Source organism: Microcebus murinus, chromosome 14 (assembly GCF_040939455.1).
Source record: "Microcebus murinus isolate Inina chromosome 14, M.murinus_Inina_mat1.0, whole genome shotgun sequence".
Lineage (NCBI taxonomy): Eukaryota > Metazoa > Chordata > Mammalia > Primates > Cheirogaleidae > Microcebus > Microcebus murinus.
Genome location: NC_134117.1, coordinates 7340435 through 7355240, shown reverse-complemented (window position 1 = coordinate 7355240; position 14806 = coordinate 7340435). Strand labels below are relative to the sequence as shown.

General features: G+C 52.1%; 1 protein-coding gene across 1 annotated transcript in view; it reads right to left on the bottom strand.

The window, feature by feature from the left end:
• Positions 1-12216: 12216 nt before the first annotated feature.
• Positions 12217-14806, bottom strand: part of CPXM2 (carboxypeptidase X, M14 family member 2) — a 105072-nt gene continuing 102482 nt past the window's right edge. Inside the window, exon 14 of the mRNA XM_020280759.2 lies at positions 12217-13552. Within this exon, the coding sequence (XP_020136348.2) occupies positions 13299-13552 (254 nt within the window). The 3' untranslated portion in view covers positions 12217-13298. The remainder of the gene's footprint in view (positions 13553-14806) is intronic.

Sequence of the window (14806 nt, the reverse complement as noted above, 5' to 3'; positions counted from 1 at the left end):
ATTTAAGCAGAAACACGGTGAGGCGCCCGGCCATGCTGCTACCTGGGAAGTGGGAGCCACATGTGCAAAGGCCCTGGGGTGGAGCGGGTTCAGCATCCTCCAGGTGGAGCAAGGGAGGGGGAGATCACCAGGTAAGGGCAGGAAGCTGGAGAGGTCAGAGGAGGCCAGAGCATGACATCCCTGAGGACCACGGCAAGAGCCCTGGCTTTTCCCCTGCATGAGATGGGACCCACTAAAGGGCTTGGGGCAGAAGAATGACAAGGTGCGACTTAGATTTAACAGGATTCTTCTGACTGTTGGGCTGGGAATAGACTGAAGTAGGCTGGAAGCAGGGAGAGCGGTCAGGTGGCAGCCACAGTCCTGACTGGTGACGATGGAGGCTCAGAGCAAGGTGGCATCTATCAATCAGACTCTGTTTGGAGAGCAGCACCAAGGGGGAGCTGAAGGATTGGTTGGGGTATGAAAGAAAGAGGGGTGCAAGTAGAACGGCACCAGGGTTTTAGCCAGAGCAGCTGGGAAGGTGGAATTTCCACCGATGTGGGGAAACTTTAGGAGGATGGAAGTGAGCAGGGGGAGATCAGGGCTCAGCTCGTACAGTTTGAGGTTTCTGAAGGACGTCCAAGTGGGCGTGCCCAGTGGGCAGCTGGATGGGCAGGTCAGAGGTCAGGGCACAGGCATAAATTTTGGACTCATCACCGGTGGGATGGAGTACAGTTAGAGAGGAGAAGGGGTCTCAGATCTGAGCCCTGACCTGACCCCTCCCCTCCCACTGGTACGGTAAGAGCTCTGATGCAGTCATGGTGCCTGGACACTGTTACACTCTTTTAAAATAATTCAAAGATCTTTCACATCTCCTGTCTTGGTGGACACCAGATGAATATTTCCATACGGCTGATTATAAGAAGCTCCAGAATCCAGTTCTAACCCACCGGGCCCAGCCCAGCCAAGCCGACCTCTGGCCGATTTGCTCAGCCCGTGGCCACGCGTCCCCCCTTCTCTCGGCACACTCTCCGGCCTCTCTTGGAAGAGCTGCTCTCCCTGTCACCGATTGGCAAGTGCCACCTTGTTGAGGAACCAGGTCATAAGATACCTCCCGGGTTAGTTAAGTTATAGGGGCTACAAGTATCGGGAAACAAACTCAACCTAGGCTAGGACAAGGAGGTGTTATTGTCTTCAGTAACCAAACCACAGGTGGGGAGGAGAGGGGCCAGGCCAGGTGACAGATCACGCAGCCACCAACCCCAACCTGGGGGTGGGTTCTGTGGGAAGATGGATGCCCCACGCCCGCGTGGTTAGAAGGAGCCGGCGTGGCAGAAAGGGAGCTGAGCAGGTCTTTCCAAAACGGGACAAGCACCTGAGCCGCCAAGGCATGGCGGTGGCTCTATTCTCTGCACTCCACAGCGCTCTGTGGCATTCAGTGTCACGCGCTCCAATTCCTGGTCGACTCGTCCGCCTCCTTACCTAAACTGTGAGCTTCTTACACAGAGGACTGCATCTCACTCAGCAGCGTGTGGACTAGTGCCCGGCAAGGAAGAGGTGCTCAGTATAGAGGTTTCCAGTGAAACGGCAGAAATAGATTCCTAGACAGCGAATGTGTGCTGGAGACGTTCATGCTGGAACACGCAGATAGCTCCTCGTTTTGGCCTCCCCTCCCGAACCACAAGTGGGGGAATTCCAGCGTCGAGGGGAATGCCTCTCCCCGTGACAGCACTAAGCCCAGGCTCAGGGAGGCCGAGGTCCCAGCTCCCGCCTTTGCCCCTGCAGCAGACCAAGCACTGGCACCCAGGCCATTCAGGGTCACATAACTGGAGCGGCGACACACTCTAGCCTCTGGGCTCACAGGTTAGCAAAGGCCAGCCGCCAAGTCGCCCCACCAGCCTTCAGCAGTGAGGCCCACTCATAGGAGGATTTGTGTCCAGCAAGCCTGGGGATTTCTCCTGTGTCACCCCAGGCACACGTGGTGGCTTTTCAATGTGATTCCTGGAGTACACTGTCTCTCGTAAGAGAAGATCAATTGTGCATATGTGTGTATATTGTGAAGCCTCTAACATACATGCCTACACACACAGGCACTCTCTCTCGCTCACTGTGAACCACCTATCCGTGATGTCACAGAGAGGCCCTGCCTGTCCCCGACTGCAAAAGGGAAGGCATCAGGCCTTGGAAGCTCGGTCTGTCTCCTTCCTAGTCTCCATGGAAACGTTTAAACCAGACAGGACTAGGCCAAGCTGAGTTATCTGTCTCCTAAATGAGGAGCTACAACAGAGTCCAGTCCCTGGGGCTACGAGTTAATAAGACAAGAACTTCCAAATAGACACGCAGGCACTTCTCCGCCTTTAAATGCTGGGGCCACACAGACTGGGGACAGTCTCTTCACATAGAATCAAATGTACTCATATGTAAATATAGCCAGTGCTGGACCAAGTATGGGCTAAGGTCTGCTGAGGCAGGGATAGCTATTAATATTATATAGCCACTCCTTGGTAACAACAATAAAAAGTGCAATAATAATAGCTATTGATAAGTGAACACTTACCATGTACCAGGCACTGGGTGAAGGCTTCACCCAAATTCCTGCCCTGTGATCTACACACACTATTAACCTTTCTGCAGTTGTGTAGACATTCTCAGATTCCCACGAGCACTTACGTCTTCCGTGTGCTGAGAGTCCCCTGTGGTCTAGGTGTGCTGAGGCTGTTGTTCTGGTTTCTTCTCTGCTCTGCATGCATTTGCTTTTCTGGCAATTGCACTTTGATTTTCCTCTGGAAACGGCTCTTCCTCACTCACTGTCGGCGTGGTGCTATTTGGAAGCTGACTCCTTCTCAGCTCCAGGACCAGATGTATGACCAAGGTGTGGCTGACAGGCACCTTCCTCGATCATGGTCAGACTGGTTCCCAGAGGGACACTTGGCCCAAGTCAATCCTGTAAAGAACAACCTCAGGTATTGGCAGGAAATACTTGTAAACAGGCTTTGTTTTACACCAGAGTCACTGAGCTAGTAGGATGTCGGTTTGGAACCGCTAGGAATGTATTTGGCTAACCATTGGTCTGTAATAAGAAACCCCAAAACTTAGTGGCTTCAAGCAACAACCATACTATTCTCTCTCATGATTTTGTGGCTTGGCTGGGATCAGTTGGAAGGTTCATCTGCTCCATGTGATGCAGGTCAGGCTGCAGCATGTGGTGCTCACTGGGCTGGACCATCCAGGTGGCAGGTGATGCTGGTGGTCAGCTGGAGCTCAGGTGGGGCTGCTGACCAGAGGGGTCTCTGTCCTCTGTGCGGCCTCTCCATGCAGCTTGGGCTTCACAGGGTGGCCAGTGAGCTCCAAGACCAAAAGGACAAGTTCAGTGTGTAAGCACTTACCAAGCCTCTGCTTGCCAATCCATGAACGGTATATAAATGAAAGCATACAGTACGTGGTTTTTTGAGCTTGGCTTTTTTTCACTCACATAATGACCTTGAGGTCCACCCAGGTTGTTGCATGTATCAGTAGTTCATTCTCTTTCATTACTGAGCGGTATTCCATGGTATAGATGTACCACAGTTTTGTTTATCCATCCACTTGTTGAGGAACCTTTGGGTTTTTTTCCAGTTTGGGGTTATTACAAACAGAGCTTCCTATGCTCAGTCATTCATATAGACCTCTTTGTATGAACACATGCTTTCCTTTCTCTCAGATAAATACCAATGAGTGGAATTATTGGGTTATTTAGGAGGTCTATGTTTAACTTTTGAGAAAGTTACCAAACTCCAAACTGTCTTCCAATGTGATCATGCCATTTTACATTCCCACTAGAAGTATGTGAGAATTCTCCACATCCTCCCCCAATATTTGGTATGGTCAATTAAAAAAATATATTAGTCATTTTCATAGGTGTGTTGTAGCATCTCATTGTGGTTTTAGTTTGCATTTTCCTAATGACTAGTGATGTTGGTTATATTTTCCCAGGCCTTTTGCCTCCATATGTCTTCTTTGGTAAAGCTTGTTCAAATTGTTTGCCTATTCCTTAATTGGGCTGCTTGTTTTCTTCTTATTGAGTTTTGAGAAGTCTTTATACAGTCAGAATACAAGTTCTTTATCACATCTATCCTTTGCAAAGATTTTCTCCCAGAAATGGATCGCAGGCCTAAAATATAAAATCTAAAACCATAAGACTTGTAGAAGACGACAAAGGAGAAAATATTTGTGGCCTCAGGTTAAGCAAATACTTCCTAGATGTAAAACCAAAGACATGACCCATTCAACAATAAGATGATAAATTGGAATTCATCAAAAATAAAACCTGCTCTTCAGAGGATAGTTTTAAGAGAATAAAAAAATTTGAAACTGTGCTTATTTCATTTTACAGAGCATGTTGAGTCTCACAGAGATGAAGCGGTTTGCCTAACTTATCTAGGAAACGAGAATTCAGGCTTTGGGCGGGATCTGGGTCATTCCAAATCCACGCTCCTGCGCAGCTGTCCTCTAGCATCTCCCGAGACCACGCGAAGACCTCCACTTCCCTTTCAGAAAACGGGGACAGCCCTGTGTCAGCCTCACCCCCGGATCGGGCCAGGGTAAATAACACAACCCGATGCCCCCCGCAGCCCCCCACTCCGCTCCTGCCCGGGAGAGACGAGGTTGGAACCAGCGCGGGAGGCAGTTCTTCCCGGGAAAGAGGGCGCGGGCGGGGGGCGCCCCCGGAAGAGCTGGTGGAAGGGAAGGAACGCACCGGTTTCCCAGCCCGGAAGCCTGGAGAGAGGCCGGTGGACAAGCACGAGCTCCAACGGGGGTGAAGCGGCGACGGAGCCTCCATATGTAGGCGCCCCTGCCGTCGGGGACACCGCATCCTCATCCGTGCCCTGACGGACTTTCCGCAGAGACATTTTTCCCAGAAAAGAATCCATGCGGTTAGTTAAGGTTTTATGTGTCAAGCACTTCATAAGCATTATTACTCTTAATCTTTTTTCAGCCCTGAAATGCTGATGTTATTATCCCCATTTAAGAGATTAAAATGCTTAGGCCCACGGAGAGAGATTAGGACCTCGGACTTACTAAGTATTAAATCCGGATTCGGATTCAACCACTCCACGGAACTCGGGGAGGCTCCTGCCACAAAGCGGGAGGGCTCCCGGGGGTCCCCCAGACACAGCCCTTGCTGATGCTGAAGGACAGGTGACTCAGCGTGGGAGGCCGCACACGGTAGGGGGAGCAGAGCAGAGGACGCCCGTGAGGGGCGGCTGAGAGTAGGGGAGGGTCAGGAAGAGGGAAGCAGAAATTTGGGGGGACATGAGGGCGTACCTAGGTCCCTGATCATGCTGCTGGCGTGCTGCCTACAGGAAGGGCTCGCAATACCTGGCTTCGGCTGCGGGCAGACCGCTCCTGTAGGCACAGCATGCCACACTCTGGGGCACAGAGGTGCCCTCTGGGTGCTCGGCAAGCGCAGACTCTCCTGCTCAGGTCCCTTGGCTCCTGGGAAGTCTGGCCCAGCAGGCTGACACCTCGGGCAACCTCTCCCTGCCCCGCCCAGCCTGGGCTCTTCGTTGAAAACAAACACCCAGTTTGGTGCCCAGACTGTCTTCTGTCACCAAAAACTGCCAGAGCCCCAGGCTCACTTGGGATCAGCTGGTTCTAAAGCAACAGATAACAACAGAACAGGCCCCGGATCTCTGACTCCAGGAATTTCTGAACATGACCAAGACACCCCTATGGGGATCGTGAAAACCCGTGTTTCTAGTGCCCGAGCCGGAGTCCACCTTTGGTCGTGTTCGGGGTCAGGCGATAAGAAGAGACATCGGCAGGCGGACAGAGGGGGACAGAAAGACCCGTCCCTGCATTCATGACTTTGCTTTTGTCCCTCACAAGATCCTCAAGCAACGGCCCTTTCAGATGTTCCAAGAGCCCAACCCAGAGCTAGAGTCCTCTTGACATTGCAAAGCACAGTCTCACACAAAAATCCTTGATTAAAAAAGAAAACCCGCAGCCTAAATGCACCATTACATGTTCAAGGGTTTCGTCTCGTCCTCTCATCTTCTCACACACAGACTCAGAAAGGACACTCGAGCAGCAATGAAAAGGCTCAGGAGTAGATTGATGGGATTTGGAAAATACAAGCAAATTAGGCGCATCTGTGAGCCGAAGTCATGAGCAAAACCAGAGAAATATCTTTCATCTGCGCTCGGTCCCCCCACACCCGGCAGTCCCCACGTTCCTGATGCCCCTCCCCACGACACAGCATTTCCTTCAGGGCCTTTAAATGTCTAAGGGGAAAGGACCCCCCCAGATCACAAGGGGCCGGCAGGGAGAAGAGTAGGGGGGCATCTGCCCACAGGCGCTGCTCCTGCAAACCCAGCGAGGGGCTGTTCTGTTCTAGAGAGTATGGCTGACCTGGGGGACCTGGGGTGAAGGCATGGGGGCTGCACCCATCAGGGAGGGAGACAAATTGCTCTGTGGGCTTGTAAAATTGCATGAATCAGACTCAAAGCCTTCGTGCTTAAAGGGGACACAGAGGCCCAGTTACGTAAGGCGGTTTTGTCTGGGTCTGTCATGAGAACCTGATGCAGCCAGGGCCAGATCATGGTGTTCCTGCTCCCAGTCAAGAGCGCTGCCAACAGAGCGCACACTCACTCGGCCACGTGGTGCCAGACACACAGCAGTTAGCAAGACAGCAAGAGCCCCTGTCTGCACCGAGCTTATCCGCTGCCTCTGCAGTCCAGTAATCATCTTTTTCTGGGACCAGCAGCCCAATTTCCATTTGTAGAACCACCATCATTCCCAGTCTCCTCCTTCCATGTTCTTAGTTGGGCATAAACTCCTTCTCCCAACTCCAGAAATAGACCCTGGCCTGGCTACTTGGAATACTGCAATCCCTATGCCAAAGACACTGGGTCACAGATGAGCATGAGAATGGGTTTAAAGAATCCTGGTCAGCTCAAAGTCTTCCTTAGAATTATTGGGAAAGAGGCACTGTCCTTTCCTGGTCTTGTTAAGACGGTGGGATGAAAGTCTGGTGCTGTTACGACTTACCTCTAACACGATGTTTGAGACCCTTCCACTATGAGGCAACTTCAGAGGAAACCCAAGACCAGGTATGGAGAGAGGTTCCCAGTGATGTCATCTGTGCCCAGATCCAGCCATGCCTGATGTCCACACCCCCTTGAAGTTTCGGTCACATTAGTCAATGAATGCCCTTGTGGGGTTAGCCTGTTTCAGCTGCTTTTTTTGTCACTCGCAATGGAAAAAGCCCTAACTTCTGTCATGAGGGTGACCCTTGTGTTCCCTACTTCCAGTGGAGCCACCCTTGACAAGCACAGTCAAGGCACAAATCCCATCCCTCCCATGCACTGTGCATCTTCCACTGACAGCCCCAGCTGTCAGATCCCACGTCTTCTCCACGCCATGCCCAGCACTATTCTCCTCTCCCACGAGCACCTCACCTCAACTCCCAATATCCCAGGTCCCTCTGCTGTGCCTCCCCCATTGGGGGAAGCTGTCCCCACCTCTATCCCTTTCCATCAGAGTCATTTTGGGGCAGATACCACAACTCCGGGAAGGCCCCTCTCCCACTCCCCCCCAGGACCCAGGGCCCCTGCCCGCCCAGCCTCCCTGGCAGGAGAGGAGAGTCAGGCAGAAGCTACACGCAGTCTCTTTCGGAGTTTTTCTAGGACAGAAATGTAAAACAAAACAAATCAGAACAGAAAAAAAAAAAAATACCAAGAAATGCAGAATACAGCTTTTCCTATTGAGAATCGGTAAATAGTAGGAGCTATAAACAATTTTGAGCACAAAAGATCCTTTATTTGAATTGCTTTGAGACAGATATGACTTGTCCCCCCAAAGATTAATCTTAAAAAATCACCATAAAAGTGATCTTCGTAATCTAATCTAAGAAAGCTCATATTTCCCGGTGATGTTTTTGGGCCAGGCTTAAGCTATAATTGGGTTAAAATGCCTTGAAAAGATTGTATCAGACTCCAAAAGTTCAAATAAAGATGCCCCTTGTGTTCCAGACTTATGGGCATGATTTTAGAGGCTGAGGTTGCATGCATTAGTCTTGTGGGGCTGGGGAGGAGAAAAGAAAAGAGAAAATTAAGAGTTGCTTCTAATCAGAGGTTCATGAGCCCACGGCCACAAACCAAATCTGGCCTCAGAAATTATATTTATTTGAATTAATGGCCAACTTATAAATCCCCCCCAAAAATCCTGCTTTCTGGCTTTTCTTAAGAAGCCCGCAGCCCTGGTAACGCTGGACCGCATTCTGCACAACGCTCGGGGACTCCGCACTTCTGGGAATTTGCTCCTGTTCCCGCCAGGCACGCTTGTCTGCTCCCGTGTTATTAATTGGTTGCACTTGTTGGAGATAAGCAAGGTGCGTTTCTACACGTCAGACATGGATTCAAAGCCGTGCCCTTTCCTGAGTCTCAGTTTGAACGGAACAGACTGGCAGTTCCCCTCACAAAGTCACTGCGTGTCCTGGGGAACCAATCAGCCGGCACCGACAGGTCCTGCGAGGAGTGACCACAGCCTGGGTGAGAAGCGAGGCAGGGCCTCACCTGATTCTCTCCACCTGCAATCCCACTGTCCCGTCTCCTATACATCCACAGGAAGCCCAGTGGGATGGAACAACCAGGAAAACTCTAAGAACTCGAAAATGCCATTTTGGTGAAGACAGAAACATTTCCTGCTTACTTCTCTGTTGTTTCTCCTCAGCCTAACGCAACACCAGGTATACAGTAGGTGTTCCATAAATACTTGTTAAATGAATCAAAGTGCTCACCCCAACCTTTAGTCCACTTCCTTCCCTCCCGTTACCAGTGGTCCAAGATCCCTTATAACCAACAATGCCCTGCGGAGGGGTGGGGGGAGAAACTCCTGGTGTCTGCCCGGATCCTGGTGTTGAAATGGTGAATTCAGAACGTCTCCTGCTCAGTTGTCCCATTCGTGGGCCATTTTCCAAGACCCACCTTTCACATATGCCTTGCTTGGTGCTGCAGATGCCTGTGGGGACCTGCACGGTGTCCCCAGGTCCACCTCATGTCTCAGACCCACACTCACCTCTGCCAGCATCATCCACCCCCAGAGCCCCGAGTTGCTCGCTTTCCATAGCAGGCCCTTCTCACGCACCCAGGAGCCCGCCAGGCCTCACGCAAGTGCAGCTCAAAAGTACAGGGACTGAACAAGCTGGGGACAAGCCTCGACCACTGGGAAGGGAGCAGGGGACAAGTCAACAGGCCCCTGCCCTGCACTGGGCCCTAGCGGAAGGCCTTCCATGTGCTCCTCACTGCCCGCAGCAACAACCTTATCCTGGTTTCCCCTGCCAGGTCACTTTCTCCGCTCCCTCACTCCTGCTCCCTGGGACCACCCCCCAGATTAACTCCTGCTCCCAAGTTCTTGTCTCAGACTTGTCTTTCGGGGAACCCCTAACCAATGCACACAGTTAGACAAACTGTCCCAGTGTGGACATTTTTCTGCCCCAAATTCCCATCTTGCAAACTTTTCCATCTCTATTCTTTTACAAATGGGAGTCTCTCTCTCAAAATTTCTGCTTCCTGATAATCAGAAAAGAGCTTAGGCGAGTTCCTGGCCGTCCCAGGCCTCATTTCCCCACCAGTAAGGTAGAAATAATGACATGTCCGCCCCGGCCCCAGTGCTTGGCTCAATGGGCAGGCTAATGTGTGGGAAATGATTCCAAAGCTGCCAGATTTGCCAAATTTAGGTTCGCAATTAACTCCTGAGGCTTGTCCTGCAGTTGCTTGATTTTTTTTTAAATAGCCCATTTCTCCTCCTTTCTTAAGAACTGAACAATTTTTCCACTCCATTTATTAAAAGAAAGCTCTTTAACGTGCATATTTTTAGACTGCAGTAACCGCTCTCTGAAATGGCCCATTCCTTTCCAGCAAGAAGCTGCTCCCTGCCCCCTTTGTACTTCCTGGAACAGCGCGTGTGGCCCTTGCCGAGTGCTCCGTGGGCCTGGGGCACCCACCGGGGGAGCTCGAAACCCACTCCAGCGCCTCGGGCCCTGCACAAGGCTCGCCCTGCCTCCCTCGCTGGCGTCTTCTGCATCTCAGCCACTGCACGGACTGTCCCCTCTCCCTGAAGAGGCCGGCCAGCTCTGTCCCCTCCCCGTCCCCCCAGTCTGCCAGGTGGACTCTGGTCATCTTTCACATCCAGGTGAAGGTCACCTTTCCTGCCTGTGATCACTCGCAGGTCCTGATTCCAGCTTCTGCTCCGTGCAGCTCCCCCTGTGGGTGCCCCAGGCCCACGAATGCCCGTCATCGTCAAGGCGGGCAGCGTTAGAAAGGGCCACCCTGCCACCGCCCGCCTGGGACTCGCGTGGGACAGTAAAAGTCGCAAATGCAAAGCGGACTCTGCCAGAAGGAGAGGTATGGCGTTAGTTGATTTTGTCCTACAGAAAAGCATCCAAAACAGTCTATCAATCTTTTAGAGACATGTTTCCACTCAATCGAGCACAAGAATTTACTTTAAAAGGTGAAGACACTAGAGGAGGTAAAAAGACATCAAATAAATTCAAATTACAGATTTTCATTTTCTGAAGTCACTTTTTCTTAACTTTTAAGGAATCTTAAAAACAAGGCACCCGTGGCAGGAGGCTGGTTCAATAGGAATTGAATTGATGGAGTGCCCGCTGTGGGTGGGCAGCAGCCCTGCAGGAGGGAAACTAAGGCAGGAGCTGCCTCTGCCCTTGGGGAGCGTCCACACCCACTGCAGGGAGAACCTGAGGTAAGGAAACCCCTTGAGAGGCCCTGGGGCTCGGCAGGTTGGTTGAAAGACACGAGAAGTCACCACTGTCCTGAGGCACAGGACGGCTTCCTGGAGGAGGTGGCATCTGAGACACGTGGAGAGAGGAGCAGGAAGGTTTTCAGCTGTGGGGAGGGACAGTGTATGCAGAGGCCAGAGCTGAGCCTCCAGAGAGACCCAGGAGGGAAACTGTGGCCGCGAAGCAGGAAGGAGAGAGGTTCCGGAAGCTGCGGCCAGGAAGGTGGCGTGCACGGGCTGGAAGGTCCCACCCGGAGCTGCTGTGCTGGGGGGGGGGGGGCGAGGAGAGAAGCGACTCCCACAGAACAGAACTTTAGGAACACAGGACATTGGCTCTCTGCCAGAATCAGCGGCCGGCACAGCCAGTCTGACCTTTAGAGTCTACCGAGACCAAGGGCTTCACCTTGCAGGAGCAGGTGAGAGATCAGAGAGGCTGCCTGACACCAGGCCAGACACCAAAGGGCCCTGGCTAGCCCTGGTGCAGAGCTCCCGCCTGCAAGCCCCAGGCACCTGTTACTGGGCTCAGACTGTGGCAGGCCCTGCGGAGAGGGCCAGGGATTGCATGAGTGCGGCAGACCATATGACAGCCCGGAAAGCTCCGGAGCCCAGTAAGACTGGGCAGCCTGGCAACAGTAGCCAGAACCTGGCTTCTGGGTCAGTCATGGCAGGGACCTGACAAATCCACAATCCCCCAAGCATACGTGGAACCCTTCCAAACTATAGAGGTGGTTTATAGTTTGAAATGCTTTATAGCATCATCTCCCATATACAATGGGAGGGCGAGATTTCCTATGATGGGCTTAGTTGAGAGCTGCAGGGTCCGATAGGGAGCCCCCAGCCACAACTGGCTACGGAAAGTTAAATTTAAATTGATTAAAATGAAATCCAGTTTCTAAGGTACACTAGTCACCGTTCAGGTACTCAACAGCCACATGTGAGATAGCACAGAATAGATCATTTCCATCATCACAGAAAGTTCTAGCAGACAACACTGGTTTATAGCTGAGTCAATGCATCCTAGCCTGCAGGCGGCAAGTCCAACCACCACCTGTTTTTGTAAATAGTCTTACTGGAATAGAGCCCATGCACTGCAATAGCAGAGCTGAGTAGTTACCATGGAGATGGTACAGCTTGCAACACCTAAGACATTTACTGACCCTTTATAAGAAAAGTTTGCTGACCCTGGGTGTCGACTGCCAAAAAGTTGCATGAGGATCTTTTATCCAAAGATGCTCACTGGCATCTCCAAAGACCACCAGTGGGTCCCAAGCACATGTCTCCCCTGGGCAGGAGGCAGGAGGCACAGAGCTGTCAGCATCCGTGCTGAGCTCCTGGGAACCAGCATGCCCACCCCCACGCAGGCGCCACCTCTAGGGCGACCGACCTCAGAGAGAGGCAGTGGGGCTATGACATTTGGGCGGCTGCAAGTCTACCCCAAACACCCACACGCTAGAAGGATTTTACCATTTGCTTTATTTTTTTCATTCTTCCCAGCTCAATGAGGCAGCAACATGAATAAAACGTGAGACACAACTTTTTTTCTTGCATGATAATTCAATAACCCCTCTCAGGCTGATGCTCCACAGGGAATCCTTTTGTTTATCAAATTTAGCCTAATTTGGAAGATCTGGCATTCCACACGGCAAAAATAACTCCCAGACTGATGTCAGGCCCACTCAGGAGTGCTCATTCCACAAAGGGGCCACCCCTCAAGCACAGAGAGCACTGCAGGCCAGCCCTCTTCTGGTTCATTCCAAGTTCCAGCAGGACAACAAGGAGATCCAGGCTAAATTGTCTGGTGCCTCAGGAAGGCTGAACCTCTGGCCCTCCCTGCCTAGGGTGCCCCCACCCCAGGGCTACCGGGTCTGCAGGGTGTTTGCGGGGTTCTTTGTGGACCCAGTGTGGGTAAGCCCCATGCCCGATGCCCAACAATCTTCTCTCCTTTTAAGAACACAATGCCTTGTTGAAAAGGAAAGCTGAACCGATTCAGGAGGCTGAGTGATGCTCACTTGGTAATGTCCCCATTGTCAACACAATGCAGAATTTATCTGGAGCAGCTTGGAATGCCCCAGGGCCAGAGAGGGCGGATTCTCTTAGGATGCCCGGGAGCATCTGAAACGGCAACCTTTGAGACAGCTGGGCTCCAGGGATGCTGCGATGTTAGTTGCACAAATCGCAAATGCACACGGCACTCTTGCTGTCACGCAGAGGGAAGCACCGGTGTCCCTCCCCGCGTGTCCCGGAGGCCGAGAACAGGCAGCTCCTCCCTCTCAGATTCCCAGGCTGACCTGCCAACTTCTCTCACTCCCACCAGCCTTTCTCTGCTGCTCTGTCCAAGGTATTTGGATAAATGGGAACAGAAAAAGGGAAACATCCTAAGCCCCAGCCCCCTACTCTGGGACCAGCCTTGCAATGCACACTCTGCCCCAGGTGCCCCTTGAATTACAGAGAAAACGACAGTGAGTGAGGCCGCTACGGAGCTACTGCTGGGTTGGTTTAATTTGCGCGGGTCCAGGATGTGTCTCAAGGGTCCTGGAGGGTCACCCGCGCTGTCGTCTCTTCCTCCCCCGCAGCTTCAGCCGCCTGGCGGGCAGGCTGACGGGCTGCTTCCCAAACTTCTCCATGATCTCTCTGATCCTGGCCAGGTTGGTTTTGCTGAGCGTGAAGTCACACCGCGTGGCCCCCATGTCGTAGCCGACCATACAGTTCTTGGTGGACGCGGTGAAGCCGTCTGCCTTCGCTGTGACCACGTACTCTCCGGGGTTCAGCAGGCGCCAGTAATCTCCATCGCTGGCTGTGAAAAGCAAACGGGGAGAACTCAGGGCAGTTCTTTCCTAACGTGGACACCACAAACCTCGTTCCATGACCAGCCCCCAGGGCCAGAGCAAGACGCCGAGGCAGGCAGCATGGAACTGGAGCTCCTGCAGATGCAAATTCTTAATGCATCTTGGAAGCCAAGACGCTGTCCTCCTCGGAAACTGCCTTAATGGTTTTAACAGGAAGCGCGCCGAGATGTGGGCTCCCTGCAGTGTTAGTGCACATGAGCAGAGGGGCAGAAACGATCACGATCACTCCTTGCTTGGTGACAGCAGGAGCCATTCATCATGAACTTGAACTTCCAAATGGTATGCCCTCACCACAAAATGCCATCTTGAAAAGCCATCAGCACGTGGCCTCCTGGCTTTCCCTAGCATGGTTACAATGCAGAATAACAATTTCTGCAAGGGGTGTGGCTCTTCACTTTGACAAGAGAAGGAAAGGACTACACGGGCTGAGCCAAATGACCCAGGGAAGGCCTTGGCATCTGTACCTCATGCCATGGCCGCAGCCTAGAGGGCCCTGGGTATCTCCACAGGGAAGCTGAAGGCAGAGACCCCTGCTAGGGCTGAGGGAGAACCCCCTGGCTCCCAGGTACACCACCGGCCAGTTACCCACCCAGCACCTAATGGGACTCGGTCCATCCCTAGCTCTGGGATAGATCCCTGTAACGATGGGTTCTAGGCTGAGGTCACTCCACCCAGGGGGCCTACAGCCTGGTGAGCACACTTGGATCCATGACACGTTAGAGGCTGTGAGACAGCAAAGGGGACAACAAAGACCCTTGGGGAACATAGCACACAGAAGGACCAGGCCCTAATTCACAGGACCTTCTGAGCCACTCCATGATGCCGCCTGCTCCCTTTTCTATATGAGTAATTTGATGCCCAGAGAGGCATAATATCCTGCATGAGGTCACAGCTAGTCATGGGCGAGTTTCTCAATGTCCTGCCCAGTCTAGAGCTTTGGTGCCGGGCAAAGAAGAGAAAGGCTGATTTGACCAAGTGCTAAGTAGGCCCTGGATGAGTTTTACTTGCCTAAGCAAGACCTGGAGTCTTCCAAGGGATGGATGAAAACTCTGTGTGTGTGTGTGTAAACATACATCACACATGTATACAGATACAATACTTTGAAGCATCATATTTAAATTCACATTATAACCCTGATTCATCTGAGACACCCTGAGTAATGCAGTGAGCTCGCAGGAGCACAGGAAGTCACTGAAAAGGAA